Raw genomic sequence first — 14,964 nt, forward strand, 5'->3', positions numbered from 1 at the left:
AAGTCACTAATTTCTTAATTTTAAAAAAACATCTTATTTTTAATTAATAATTTTTAAAAAATTAAATCATCTAACAATTTGTTAATTAAAACTCTCCCTTGTGAAAATTTAAATTAATTTAAGTAATTTCTTAACTAGGTTTTCAAGCCTTTTTCTTCTTCTTTTACTATTTTTTTTCTCAAATGGAAAAGTCAAACTCCATTACTAGAAAATATACACCTATATTTTTTTTTTAATTTTTTACACGGTGCGTTTGTTTGCTATATTATATTAACTAATATGTGGTGTTTTATATTTAATGCTATTAATATTAAGATGATGTCACATTATTTAGCAAAGATTTAATATAATAATTTTAATATATCAGGTATATATGGTAATAAAAAATTTGTTAGAGATCTAAAATAAAATAAATAATTTATTAGAAACCTAAAACATCTTTTAAGTCTTACTTTTATTAATAGAAAATAAAAATATAAAGATTATTTCTATTGCTAACTTATTTTTAAATTTATATATTGTGAGGGATTTTAAAATTCTCAAATTTCAAGGCTGACTAGTTCTCAAGTGTGGGCAAGTTGGACCGCACATGCAGCACATGATTGGGCCGTAGTTGACCACGTCAGAAGATTCGTAAAATGATTGAGAGCTCACAGTAAGACACCCTCCTCTCTCCGCACAGGATCACAACCAACGGTACATCCTCAACCGTTAGATGTAACATGATGAAGAGTGCAAAAAAGGAAAGTAGAACAGGTCTTTAAATTCAGAAGACATTGAACCTGAGTTTTGACTCGGTTTCCTTCAGCGCAACTGAGGAAGACGATCACGGAGTGATAGTTAGTGAGTTACCGAGTTAGGGTTTCAAATTCAACTCACTGAGTCAATCTTACATTTTAAATTTTTTATTTTCTCTTTTTCACCGGAGAAAACTCTGCTCCGATCCCTTCTTTCATTGTTTTTCGATTTTCCGGCGAGTTTTTACGTATTCCGGTGACACTAGGGGAACATAAATCGATTCTTTGATTACGTGACTCGGTTTTGACTTCAAAAGTCTTTACTGAAATTTTCTACTTGCTAGATTGGCTTTGAATTGATTCAGTCCTTCTTTACGGTTTTATTTCTGGCATTTTCTTTGATTCGCAGCAGAATAAAGATAATTTTTTTGGAATTCCAATAATAAAATTTCTTGTACTTTTTTTAGGGTCTTGTGAAAATGTCATATGCCTGAACCCTTAAGAGACAATTTTTTTGCTGTATTGTGAAATTGGTTTAGTGAATTCTGCAAAAATATAAGTTACTTTTTACTATATATTTCAATTTTGGGAAGTAGACCAGTGATTTTAATCTAGTCTAAGCACAAATGATTAACTTGTACCTTTTGGAATCGAATCGATTTTGATATTTGAGGAAAGAAATTGAACCTTTTTTTTTTTTACTGCATTTGTTGAATCATGTTTTTCCTTTTTCAAAGACTTGATTTTAGTTAATTCTTTTTTATTTTCTGTAGTAATCGAGTTTGTTTTGTTTTGTTTTGTTGGGTTGAATCGATCTCTTTCCAATTTTTGTTTTTGAATCAATCATTTTCCTAATGTAGTGGTGTCACTGCAACTGGCAGGAATCACTCGCCATTTCGACTCTTGTTGGTGTTCTATATTTGGCCTTAAATTCGGTGACTTTCTACTTTACCTGGATTGTCTCCTGTGGATGATACATGTGGTGTTAACAAAAAAAAAAAATCGGTGACTTTCCCTTCATCAATATAAAATCATTGGCTTCCAAAAAGACATTGAAACGGTGTTAGAGTTGGAAGCATGGCTATCCCTTTGATCCGTTTGGCATGGTCAATGTGGGGTGGGAGGAGAAAGGAGAAAAAGGCAGTTTCCAAAGCCTCCACTCTGAATTCCAAACAATCCTCTGAATGGGGTCTTGCTAAGGAGACAAAGATGGCCCCACCACAAAGGAAAGTTGGAAGGAGCAAGGAAGAGAGGAGAGTGCATATAGAGTACGATGATGTTGTGTTGGTTGCATCTGATGATGATTGTAGTAGTGACTGGTGCTTGTCCGGTTCTGAATCTGATGACTCAGATTGGTCCATTGGGTGGTCGGAGCCTCTAGCCTCTGATTTTCGGAGCAATGGTGATGGTTTTGCAGTGCTTGTTCCTTGCTATAAACCTAGCTGCAAGGTGGTGGAGGCCTCAAATAAGGCGCTTTTGGGTTTAATCAAGAACCTCTCCAATGAATTTTCTTCTGGTAAGTTTTATGCACACGCCAGCGTTTAGCAATATAATGTTGTTCTTTTTATGTTTCATTATAGGATGATTGGCTTCTTAAACCTGGTTCTGAGGGTAAACAACTTTGTTCAACAGGATCTGTGTGTGCTGTAGAATGTAGATAATGTTGAGCATCCCATCCTTGTGATTATGAACTGGTTTGGAATTCTTGTTTATTGGTCTTTTCTGATGAGTGGTGAAGAAAGTGTCTTCATCTTGGTTATTGGATTGTGATTTTTGTTTGATACCTTGGGCTTGTTATTTTATGTTATATTGATGCCTGGTAACACATAAGTGCAGTGGTTTTAAGGCTTCTGTTTCCCTAAATCAAAATGCTCAAGGTAGAATGTTCCCTAATTGAATGATTGATTGATTGTGGGATAGGCATGATGTGGGTTTCGGATTTTTTTTTTCTATTTTCTATTTGTTAGTTTTCCCTCTATTATTTCGAATAGCATTGCTGGCATTTTCAAGTTAATTTTCGTTTTCTTTGTTGTCCCTTTCTCTTTCTCGTACTAGCAGGATCCCTGAACCTCTGCCTCCTTATTCTGTTTTTTTCTTCTACTAAATAATTCCAATTTTATCAAAATAAAGGTCTTGGGTTGAAAATTTGCTCTTGCAATCAATTTTAGAACGTTGCATTTATGATAGAGAAAAAGTTTTTTATTTTTTTTAATGTATGATAGAGAAAAAGTTATGCACTGAAGTAACTTCTTAATTTGGGTTAGTATGTCTGGTCCTCAATATAGCTTTAGAGACCCCATTTTTTTTTCTCTCTTTTAATTTTTTTCTTGGGTAGCTAACTTGAGCGCAAGATGTTCTGACCTGGGAAGGGTTGCTGATAATTAATTACTTTGGCCTACCAATTTATAGTGAAGAAATAGAATTACATTATGAGATTACACAAATGATATCTTATGTTAATCAGATATGTTTAGTAGATCAATCTTTTCTTTTTACTTGGAACTATTATTGCTTATGTAGAATGAACTCTGAACATGGATGCTACAAATTCAATCATCATCAAAATTCTTAAAGCCTAGGACTATAACATAAGGATGAGGTTGAACTTATAAACTTTACAACAATTGCATACTCCAATCTGCATGAGGCCCAGAGCCATAAAGGGGCGTTGATCCTGTTGATTTGGTAATTTGAATGAAAGTGCAAATTGGAAATTTTGCATTTAAAATAGTATAATCTCCCAATTTATAATTAGCTATTTGTAAAAATCAAAAGAACTGGGAAGTTTTGTTGTGTTAAGAATGGTGGAGATTCTTGTTTCTCCATATATGATTATGTTGACAACCATCTAATTTGCATTCATTCACAGCATAAATTTGTTATGACATGTTAATTGAATCTTTTCTGTTTAAGGGAGTATGCATGAATCATTCATACTTTTTAACGCGCTGATTCATTATAGATGCAGCTGGGAAGAATTACATGGAACAATGGTTAGCTTCTCTTCAGAATTTTGAAGCGTAGAAAGAAAACTACATCATCTTTTGGACTTTTCTGACAAAACGATGCAAGTAAATAGGAAGTCGATGAAGAGTACAATAAGAATCGCTATGGTCCTATCTCCAAGGACATGTTACTATAGTTAACTACAGTCTTGTACCTGCAATGCTTTCTTTTAATAAAAGTTTTTGCCTGTGCTAAAAAAAAAAAAAAACTATAGTTAACTGAAGCTCAAATGCCTAGTCTCTTCACTGTAGATGGCACTTGTCTATATGTAGTAATAGAAAAGGTAGCAAAACCATTTTAAATAAAAGGTTTTACGATCTATACGCTTTAAGCAGTTTAGTTTTACTTTATCTTTTGGGGCCTAATATAATTTTTTAATCATTGATATCCGATGTAAATTCCTAGGCACTTGTATTATTCATTCATCAAATAGTGTTGATAGGTGCTAATTATTTTATTTCATCTTAAACACAATTTGTTGGCTTATTTTTTTCTATTCCTGTCTTTCTTGTTCTGTGTAATTCGGCAGCAGTCCACACGAAGTAAAAGAAAATGGATTTTTTTTAAAGCAAAAGATGGTTTGGCAAGAACATCGCGAACAGTCCAACACTATATCGCAACTAATTCTACGAATAAAACATGTAAAGTTAAAACTAAATGTTATTTTATCTTTTAACTTAAATTAAATATTTTGTAAATCCAACCTATTTTAAATTGAGAGAGACTTAGTCTTTGTTTTGTTTTACACACGTTTTCATTTTAGAGAACCTAAATCTTAACGAAAAAAATGCTATTACCTCTGTTTTATTTATAAGAAAAAAGTTATAGTGACAAAGTAAATTATAATTTATTTTTTTATAAAATAGAACGGATGTAGTGTTTACAATTTGAGAGTTTAGCAAAACAATGTCTTTCAAATTTTTAAATGTTTCAAGTAGAAGAAAGGGGGGAAGTAATAGTAGAAGAAAACTCTCATACAATTAGTAAGAATAGTTATTGTAACCTAATTTTGTTAGTGAAACCAAATTGAGTGAACCGATTGTTATTTTAAGTTCTTGCTTCTATAACCCTTTCATGTTTTTTATGGATGAAACTTATTTATGAACTCATTTTGAAACTTATTTATGAACCGATTGCTTCTATCAATCTTTTTTTAGTGTGTTTCTTTTATTTACTAAGTATTCTAAATGTGTGTTTCTACTGAACTTCTTGAGAATGTGTTTAAGAAAGAAAAAAAGTTTCTTGAAGAGATACAAGGACTTTTTTTGTTTTGGTGAATGATAAAAGGACTTGGTAGCATCATGAAGAAAATAATATATGCATGCAATTTGTATCATGCGAGATGGAGACCATATGTTCAGAATGTGGAATATAAGCTCAAGATTGGAACAATAGCCAAGAAAGCCAATTCCTCAACTAGAATTATGGCATATTATTAGTAGTAAACAACATGAGGAAACATCGTCAACTTATTGAATCTATGAAGATTCTGTATCACAACACACTCAAGAATCAGTTTGATGTCTTGGCATATCTCAGAATGCAAGGACTAGATATATATGTACAACAAGAAAGATTCACTCAAAGCACTCAAATTTTCTTTTTGAACAGACTTGCTTCTACCAATACACTTTTTCATCATCTGAATAAGCTTATTCAAGTTAGCGAAGTTAAAAAAAAAGAAAACTGAAATAAAATAAGATCGTTGAAAGAATATATCGTCATCTCCAAACTTCACCGTACAAACAACCCAACAACCTTGCTGCAGACTCACACAACTGGTTCAGGCAGTTAATCAATTAAACATAAGGACTAAATTCAAAATAAATACAAGTTCAAGAATTCAATAGAAGAAAAAAAATTCAGACATCTAATTAAAAATGTTCAAATAGTACATGAACTTGCAGAATAATTTAACCTTTTTTTCAAGGATGTAAGCGTATTGGTGCACACAAGATAACAATAGGATATGATATAAAGGGATATAAAGTTCCATAAAAAAAATATAATTTACAAGGTTTATTATCTTTTTAATTCCTAAAATTTTTAAGATTTGTACTTTTAGTTTTTGATTTTTTTTCTACTGGTCATCGTCCTTTAACTTTTTTTACCCTTACTTTTAGTTTCTTTTTAAGGGACTAAAAATAAAAATGTAAAAGAAAGTTAAGAGAGTTAGGAAAAAAAGTTTTATAACTAAAAACAAAAATTTAAAAAAGTTTAGAAACTGAAAAGATAATAAACTCTTATATAAATTATTTTCAAATGGCAAAATTATTGTGGTTAAAATTACATATAATTTTTTTGAAAAATAGATTTTTTTATTTATTTAAAAATTATGAAAATTATAAAAAATCTTTTTGTTAACTTGTTGGCAAGTGTACCAAATTTGGAACAAGTAGTAAAGTACTCAGAAGTCCAAGTGTTGATCCCACATAGATTTTGTGTTGTACTTATCTTGAATACTTTTCAATTTATAAGGAAAAAATAATAAAAGAAAAGAAAAGAGTAGAAGAAAGAATAGAAGACAATAATAGTAAATTATAAATAAAAAGCAAAAGAATTAAAAGCAGAATAATTAAAGAGAGAATTCAATGGAATGCGAATGTTAGGAGCTAACATGCCTTGTTTGCCTAGGATGTATGAGTTTATGATTTTTCTTTATCAATTTAGGCGATTCTATTTTACCCACATCTGTTCATTTACTTGCCCCTGATTCCTCAAGATGACAAGTCTATTTTATTTATCTATCTTCCAAATCCCTTTGCAAAGAATCGACAAATAAAATAAATAAAGTATGAATTCTAGATGTTTGCATGAATGCATGAGCATAAAACCATCATTCTATGTCTAACAATGATATTCTTATGAAATCCTTTCTTGTTGTTCTATTAGAAGTTACCCTCCCCCGAGTGTCTAACCCCTAAAACTAATGCATGCATATTTCTTTAGATCTTATTTTGAAGTTACCTCTCCCAACCGTCTAACCCCTAAAAGAATATAAAGAAGAATAATGCAAGATAAAAGAAGAAAAGATAATAGAATAGAAAAACCTGGAAAAGAATCCTATTGCATTGATAAATATGAAGTACATCATACATCACTTTGCCTTTTTAGGCCTACCAGGTCCTAACTAGGGGTTTAGCCACTCATGGCCATTGAAGGCTTTACAATGGGGGGGTGAAAGAAAGATGATAAAAAGAGAGAAGAGAGTAAAAATTCTCAGGCTTTAGGTAGTAGTGAGAGTGCTCTAAGACTCGGTGTGTGTTTTCTCCTTGACTTGACTTCCTTTTTATAGTTGCTGGAGTGGACTTGGGCCTGATGCCAAAAAATCTTCCTTATTTATATTTTTGATATCTTTTGGATTTGTTTTGCTTTTAATCCATCCTTTTCATATCTCATATTTGGCAGTTATCAAAATCAAATCCACCTGATGCCAAAAGATCTTCCTTATTTATATTTTTGATATCTTTTGGATTTGTTTTGCTTTTAATCCATCCTTTTCATATCTCATATTTGGCAGTTATCAAAATCAAATCCACCTGATGCCAAAAGATATTCCTTATTTATATTTTTGATAACTTTTGGATTTGTTTTGCTTTTAATCAATCCTTTTCATATCTGCAAGCCATAAATAAGAAAATATCAATTCTTATCATTTAATCCAAAAACATATGCTAAATAAATATTTTCAAAGATATTTTCAATATATTTTTATTATAAAAATAACTCATATTTAGCAATTATCAAAATTCCCCAAATTAAAACTTTGCTTGTCCTCAAGCAAATCAGAATAAAAGCAGTCTCTGAATGCTTCAACACTTTCAATGGCTGCAATTTTTCTCAAATTCCCTTAGCTAGACCTTCTTGCATTTGTCATGATCTTGCAATGGAAGCATAAACAAACATTGAGATAGAATTGGTTAGTAGCAGAAATCAATCAAGTCAACTTGCCTCACTTTTCCTCACAAGGCTTTAGTGTTTCTCTCTGCACACAAGTGTCTTGGATGAATGTTTAAATTTCTATGACCTGCAATTAATGTTCCCAATTTTGCACTCCATCTCAGTTAAAATTATCCTGCTTACACCTGGTGGATCATTAACGACTTTTATTGGCTTGTAATGTGGCTTGGCTAATCAAAGAAATTATGGTTTTTCTGGAATTTCAAAAATTAGGGTTATAAGAGAGCATTTATCCTAGAAAAACTTTCACTTATTCAGCCTAGAGTTTTTTTTTTCTTCCTCCATTCATTGTTCTAACAACAGTTATGGCACCTATTTATTTTCTGCCCTTATTATTATTCTTTCTATTTTTTTTTAAAAGAAACTTTTGGGCATACAATTTTTTTTTGGAAAGAAAATCTAACTTTGTACAAATGTGTTGGGTTTCCTCCCAGCCAGCGCTTAGTGTTGGATCGAGTGACCTCAAAATAATTAAGAAGGGGGGGTTGAATTAATTATTCCCAAACCTTTACTAATTAAAAATTACTCTTCTAAGGCTTTTACTAAATTGTTAAGAGAATGAGGAGTAGAAGAGAAACTTAACAGAAAGTAAAAGCGGAAATTAAATGCACAGCGGAAAGTAAAAGAGTAGGGAAGAAGGAGACAAACACACAAGAGTTTTTATACTGGTTCGACAACAACCCGTGCCTACATCCAGTCCCCAAGCGATCTGCGGTCCTTGAGATTTCTTTCAACCTTGTAAAAATCCTTTTACAAGCAAAGATCCACAAAGGATGTACCCTCCCTTGTTTTCTTTGAAACCCTAGTGGATGTACCCTCCACTAGAACTGATCCACAAGAGATGTATCCTCTCTTGTTCTCAGTCAAACCCAAGTAGATGTACCCTCTACTTGTACCACAAAGGACCTCCAATGTGTTGAGACAAAGATCTCAGGCGGTTAAACCTTTGATACTTTGTGAATGGGGATACAAAAGAATTCTCAAGCGGTTAATCCTTTGAACACTTTTGTATAAGGGAATGGGAAGAATCAAAAGAATTCTCAGGCTGTGTCGTTTTGAATTCTTTGACAAGGAAGAAGGGAGACATAAAAGAATTCAGGCGGTTAGTCCTTTGTTCTTTTGGAAAAGGGAGAAGAGAGACACAAAAAGAATTCAGGCGGTTAGTCCTTGGCGAATTCTTTTTGGCAAAGGGAGAAGAGAATGAAAAGGATGAATAGCACAAGTTTTCAAGGTTTAGAAAACCAGAAAACTTCATAAAGCTTTTGGTAAGTTCAAAGATATTCAAGGCTTGTAAAGGATTGATTGGAAAAGTAAAAGTATTGAATGAATGAATTAATTGAAAATGCAAATCAAAGCCTTGCTTTTGTAGACTCTTCATGTCTGGTCAAGAAGACCATTTAGAAGAGTTATAACTTTTTAGAAAAACTTAAAACCAATTTGAAAAAGTCAAAAACCTTTTGAAGAGTTACATATTTTGATTTATTCAGAAACAAACATTGGTAATCGATTACCAAATAAGTGTAATCGATTACACAAAGCTTTTGAGTGAAAGGATGTGACTCTTCACATTTGAATTTGAATTTCAACGTTCAAGGGCACTGGTAATCGATTACCAAAACATTGTAATTGATTATAGCTTTTTGAAAATAATTGGAGCGTTGTAAATTCAGTTTGAAAACTTTTTCAAACTCATTTTGCTACTGGTAATCGATTACAACAATATGGTAATCAATTACCAGAGAGTAAAAACTCTTTGGTAAAAGGTTTTGTCAAAAACTCATGTGCTATTCAAAGTTTTGAAAAAACTTTTTAATACTTATCTTGATTGATTCTTCTCTTTATTCTTGAATCTTGAGTCTTGAATCTTGATCTTGATTCTTGAGATCTTGAACCTTGAATCTTGATTCTTGTCTCTAGACTTTCTTCTTGAGTCTTGAATTCTTCTTGATTCTTATCTTGAACTCTTGAATTGTTCTTGATTCACTTGAGTTGTTCTTTGATTGATCTTTGAGCTTTTTGTCATCACCTTTGTCATCATCTTTTGTTATCATCATTGTTATCATCAAAACACCTTTGAATCACCTTTGATTCACCATGAAGCTTTGCTTCTACACTTAGTTTATCGTCTTTAGCTAGATGTTGTGCCTTCCTTCAGGTAGTCAACGCTTGTCAACCTCTACAATTGTCCGCCATTATAGATCTTCAAACGCTGTCCATTGACAATCCATTTCCTCTCAAGGTTGTCTCCTGTAGGGTCCATCAATTCTACTGCTCCATGAGGTCTCACTTCTTTTATCACAAATGGCCCTGACCACTTTGATTTCAGCTTTCTTGGGAATAAGCTAAGCCTGGAGTTAAAGAGTAAAACTTGTTGGCCTGGCTGGAAGTCTTGTCTCTGCAATTTCCTGTCAAGATACACCTTCATCTTCTGCTTATAAATTCTAGAGGACTCATAGGCGTTCAGTCTCATTTCTTCTAACTCCAGCAACTGTAATTTCCTTCTTTCTCCAGATGCGGCTTCATCGAAGTTGAGCAATTTGAAAGCCCAATAGGCCCTGTGCTCCAACTCTACTGGTAAGTGGCATGCCTTCCCATATACTAGCTGAAATGGAGACAATCCGATGGGGGTCTTGAATGTTGTCCTGTAGGCCCAGAGAGTATCGTCTAGCTTCAAAGCCCAATCCTTTCTTGATGATGCACAGTCTTTTCAAGGATTCACTTAAGCTCTCTGTTAGAAATTTCTGCTTGGCCATTTGTTTGTGGATGATAAGGTGTAGCCACCTTATGTCTAACATTGTAATGCTCCAAGACTTTCTTCAATTGGTTGTTGCAGAAGTGCGTTCCCCCATCGCTGATTAGGGCTCGTGGGACTCTAAAATGGGAGAAAATATTTTTCTTTAAGAACTTTATTACTACCCTGGCATCATCTTTTGGAGTGGCTATGGCTTTCACCCACTTGGACACGTAGTCTACGGCCACCAGGATATAGATATTCCCATATAACGAAGGAAGAGATTATGATCTTCGACCCTACCAAATAAGATCTGAATTTCTCCAAGGCAAAGACAATGGCTAGCATCTCCTTCTCCGTGGTGGCATAATTCATTTGTGCTTCATTGAGGACCTTGCTAGCATAATAGATGGCGTGAAATACCTTGTCTTGCCTCTGTCCCAGAACTGCCTCCACTGCATAGTCATTGGCATCACACATCAATTCAAACTCCTTGCTCCAGTCAGGTGCAATCATTACTGGTGCAATAGTGAGCTTGTTCTTCAGTGTTTGGAACGCTGCTGAACATTCTTCATCAAACTTAAAGACCACGTCCTTGTTCAACAAATTACTTAGTGGCTTGGCAATCTTTGAGAAGTTCTTGATGAACCTTTTGTAGAAACCTGCATGCCCTAGGAAGCTTCTGATACCCTTGACATTTGATGGTGGTGGCAACTTTTTAATGACGTCTATCTTTTCCCGATCAACCTCATTCCCTCGGGCTGAAATCTTATGGCCCAGGACTATGCCTTCTCGAACCATGAAGTGACATTTCTCCCAATTTAGCACCAAGTTAGTCTCTACACACCTCTGTAGTACTGTCTCCAAGTTCTTCAAGCAACTTTCAAATGAGGGCCGAAAAATTAAAAGTCATCCATGAATACTTCAATGCTTTTCTCCACCATGTCTAAAAAAATGGCCAGCATGCACCTCTAAAATGTGGCTGGTGCATTACATAACCCAAATGGCATCCATCTATAGGCAAAGACACCAAAAGGGCATGTAAAGGCCATCTTCTCCTGATCCTTGGGGTCCACCGTGATCTGGTTATAACCTGAGTATTCATCTAAGAAGCAGTAGTATGCTTGTCCCGCAAGCCTCCCCAGCATCTAATCCATGAAGGGCAAGGGAAAATGGTCCTTCCTTGTGGCTTCATTCAACTTGCGGTAGTCGATGCACATTCCCTAGCCAGTGACGGTCCGTGTTGGTATCAGATCGTTCTTCTCGTTCCGAATGACTGTCATGCCCCCTTTCTTTGGTACCACCTGTACTGGGCTTACCTAAGAGCTATCAAAGATGGGGTAGATAAGCCCAACCTCTAGAAGCTTGAGCACCTCCTTCCTTACCTCTTCCTTCATTGTTGGGTTCAGCCTTCTCTGGGGTTGTCGGACTGGCCTGTAGTCTTCTTCCATCATTATCTTGTGCATGCAGTAGGCAGGGCTAATACCTTTAAGATCCGATATATGCCACCCAATTGCTTCCTTGTGTTTCTTCAGAATTTCTACTAACTTGTTTTCTTCATCGGATGTGAGTGTATTGCTGATCACCATAGGCTTACTCTCATCTTCTTCTAGGAACACATGCTTCAGATGGTTGGGAAATATCTTCAATTCTACCTTCTTCTTCTCAGATGGAGTCTTGCTCTTTAGTTCCTCAAAACTGGCCTCCTCCTCAGGGATGTTATCTTGTCGATCCAAGTCTTCTAAGCAAGCCTTGAGATCTTCTTCTTCTTCATTGGTTAGGCAATCTATCGCATTCACCATGGCTCTTTCCAGCGAAGTCTGTGGTGTTTCAAGAGCGCTAACGTCTTCCTTATCAATTTCCTCCACCTTGAAGCACTTCTAGCTTTCCTTTGGGTACTTCATTGCTTTAAACAGGTCGAAGGTCACCTTCTGATTGTCAACGCTCAACTCTAGATTTCTATTCCCCATATCCACCACACAATTGGCAATCAGCATGAAGGGTCTACTTAAGATAAGAGGAATCTCTGTATCTTCTTCGATATCCATAATGACAAAGTCCACCAGAAAAGTGAAGTGGCGGACTTTGACTAGGACATCTTCTGCCACCCTGTATGGTCTTGTGATTGAGTGGTCTGCTAGCTGAAGCGCCATCCTGGTAGGGTCTATCTTCAGATCACCAATTCTTCTACACATTGATAGAGGCATCAGGTTCGTACTTGCCCCTAAGTCAATGAAGGCCTTGTCTACCGCCTCTTCCCCTATGGTGCAAGGGATAGTTACACTTCCGGGGTCTTTGAACTTCTTGGGTAGCTTCCTCTGTAAACCTGCACTGTAGTTGCCTCTCACCATAATGTTTTCATTATCAATATACTTCCCCTTCTTGGTGAGGATGTCTTTCATGAACTTGGAGTAAAGCGGCATCTACTGTAAGGCTTCCCCGAATGATATTGTTATCTCCAACCCTTTGAATATTTCCAAGAAACGCTTGAAGTAGGCTCCTTGTTCTTCCTGGACGGCACTAAAGGATATGGGGGCTCCTTTAGAGGGACTGGTGGTTCTTCTTTCTTAGCCTCTCGGGCTAACTGGCTTTTGTTCTTAGGGAGTAAGACCATCTTCTCTTCCTCCTCCTCTTCCTTCTTCTCTTTCTTCATCTTTGTCTGTCCTTCCTTCATCAGACTGGTCTTTTTCTGCTTCTGCCTCTCCTTGTGCTCTCTTTTGGCTTCTGGTCAGTATGGCCTTGCACTCTTCCTTGGGGTTCTTTTCCGTGTTGGCTCCAAAGCTACTGGAGGGTCTTTCAGCCATCTGTTTGGCCAATTGTCCCACCTGCATTTCTAAGTTCTTGATGGAGGCTTTTGTGCTTCGGTAATTAGACATTGAAATATGCATGAATTGGTTTAGCGTCTCCTCAAGCTTGTTAGTTTTCTCGTGAATATCTTCCCCTTGGTTGAGATTTTGGGCAGGCTGACTTTTGTGCTCCTTATTGTATTGATTCCCTGGGTGATTCCTCCAGCTTGAGCCTTGTGTGAAGTTCCTTCCTTGGTTGAATCCTCGTGGGCCTTGATTAAATCCTGTTGATCCTTGATTGAATCCAGACGGACCTCCTTGGTTGTAACCTTGGAATCCATGGCGATTTGGTATGCCCATGTAGTTTACTTCCCTGGAAGGGTCTTCTTGAATTGTACATTGTCCAGACTCGTGTATTCCTCCACATGTATGGCATCCCCCTACCTGCATAACAGAAGAGTGAGAAGGACTTACTGCTTGTAGTTGTTGTGGTAGCTTGCTGAGGGTTTCGGTCAGGGCTTCTATTTTTCTAGATAGCAGCTTATTTTGCGCCAAGGTTGCATCTTGCATTGTGAGTTTCAGAAGGCTTCTCTTAGTTGGTGCATATGTGCGATCATGAAGAATGGCATGATCACTTGCCGCCATATTTTCTGTTAACTCCATAGCCTCCTTCGGTGTTTTTAACTTGATCTTACCTCCAACGGATGCATCTAGTAGCTGCTTCGATTGAGGTCTCAAACCATCTATGAAGATGTTGAGTTGCACCGGCTCACTGTATCCATGTGTAGGCATTTTCCTTAGCAACCCACGGAAGCAGTCGAGCACCTCACTGAGGGATTCATCGGGAAATTGATGGAAGGAAGAGATTTCCATCTTTCCTTCAGTGGTTTTTGAATCTGGGAAGTATTTCTTCAAGAACTTCTCTACGAATTCTTCCCATGTCCGCAAGCTATTACCCTTGAATGAGTGTAGCCACCTTTTTGCCTCCCTTGCTAGTGAAAAGGAAAAGAGATTTAGGCGTGTTGCATTTTCAGGAACTCCGACTATCTTGACCATGTTGCAAATCTCTATATAGGAGGTGAGGTGAGCATAAGGATCCTCATTTGGAAGACCATGAAAGAGGTTTCCTTGGATCAGTTGGATGAGAGAGTGAGGCTAAGAGATGTTGGCTGCTTGAACCTCTGGCCTTGCGATGCTTGTGAAGAATTGTGGAGTAGTTGTACTAGAGTAGTCCTCTAGTGTGACTCGTTGTGCATGTGCCTCCTCCATTTGAATATGGATTTGTGGAGAAGGGGTAGGTGAGGTGTGATCGCTTTCTGGTGCTTCTTGCTTCCTTCTTCTTCTTGCAGTGTTGTTATGCCTGCAAGTGGCTTCAATTTCCTAGTTGATAGGGACTATATCTCCATTTGCAGTTCTACCTTGCATACTAAAAAACAAGCACTACCCGTGCAAATTATGGAAGAAAGAGTAGAAAAGAGAGTGGGAAAGAAAAAGTGCAAAATAAAGAATTGCTTACAAATTGAAAAGGTATGGCAACCAAGTACGAAGACAAAATCCTCGGCAACAGCGCCAAAAACTTGTTAACTCGTTGGCAAGTGTACCAAATTTGTCACAAGTAGTAAAGTACTCGGAAGTCCGAGTGTCGATTCCACACAGATTTTGTGTTGCACTTATCTTGGATACTTTTCAATTTATAAGGGAAAAATAATAAAAGAAAAGAGTAGAAGAAAGAATAGAAGGCAAT

The 14,964-nt window shown here is 36.0% G+C and overlaps 3 protein-coding genes across 6 annotated transcripts; 1 reads left to right on the forward strand and 2 right to left on the reverse strand.

Annotated features, from left to right (window-relative positions):
- Nucleotides 1–769: 769 nt before the first annotated feature.
- Nucleotides 770–4,062, forward strand: LOC102669532 (uncharacterized). Of its 4 annotated transcripts, XM_006602384.3 has the most exons (3): nt 796–843; nt 1,619–2,253; nt 3,700–4,062. In XM_006602384.3, the coding sequence occupies exons 2-3, from the start codon at nt 1,815–1,817 to the stop codon at nt 3,759–3,761; spliced, it is 501 nt and encodes a 166-aa protein (XP_006602447.1). In that variant the 5' UTR covers nt 796–843; nt 1,619–1,814; the 3' UTR covers nt 3,762–4,062. The 4 variants fall into 4 exon arrangements, with proteins under 4 accessions (XP_006602446.1, XP_006602449.1, XP_040867830.1 ...); XM_006602383.4 differs by having other exon boundaries at nt 770–2,253; XM_006602386.4 differs by having other exon boundaries at nt 778–2,253; nt 2,370–4,062.
- Nucleotides 4,063–12,314: 8,252 nt separating this feature from the next.
- Nucleotides 12,315–12,857, reverse strand: LOC102667784 (uncharacterized). The gene has a single exon (XM_006603328.1). The coding sequence runs from the start codon at nt 12,855–12,857 to the stop codon at nt 12,315–12,317; it is 543 nt and encodes a 180-aa protein (XP_006603391.1).
- Nucleotides 12,858–13,031: 174 nt separating this feature from the next.
- On the reverse strand, nt 13,032–14,276 carry LOC102667659 (uncharacterized). Its single transcript, XM_006603327.1, has one exon. The coding sequence runs from the start codon at nt 14,274–14,276 to the stop codon at nt 13,032–13,034; it is 1,245 nt and encodes a 414-aa protein (XP_006603390.1).
- Nucleotides 14,277–14,964: the final 688 nt, after the last annotated feature.

This window comes from Glycine max, chromosome 18, assembly GCF_000004515.6.
Source record: "Glycine max cultivar Williams 82 chromosome 18, Glycine_max_v4.0, whole genome shotgun sequence".
NCBI lineage: Eukaryota > Viridiplantae > Streptophyta > Magnoliopsida > Fabales > Fabaceae > Glycine > Glycine max.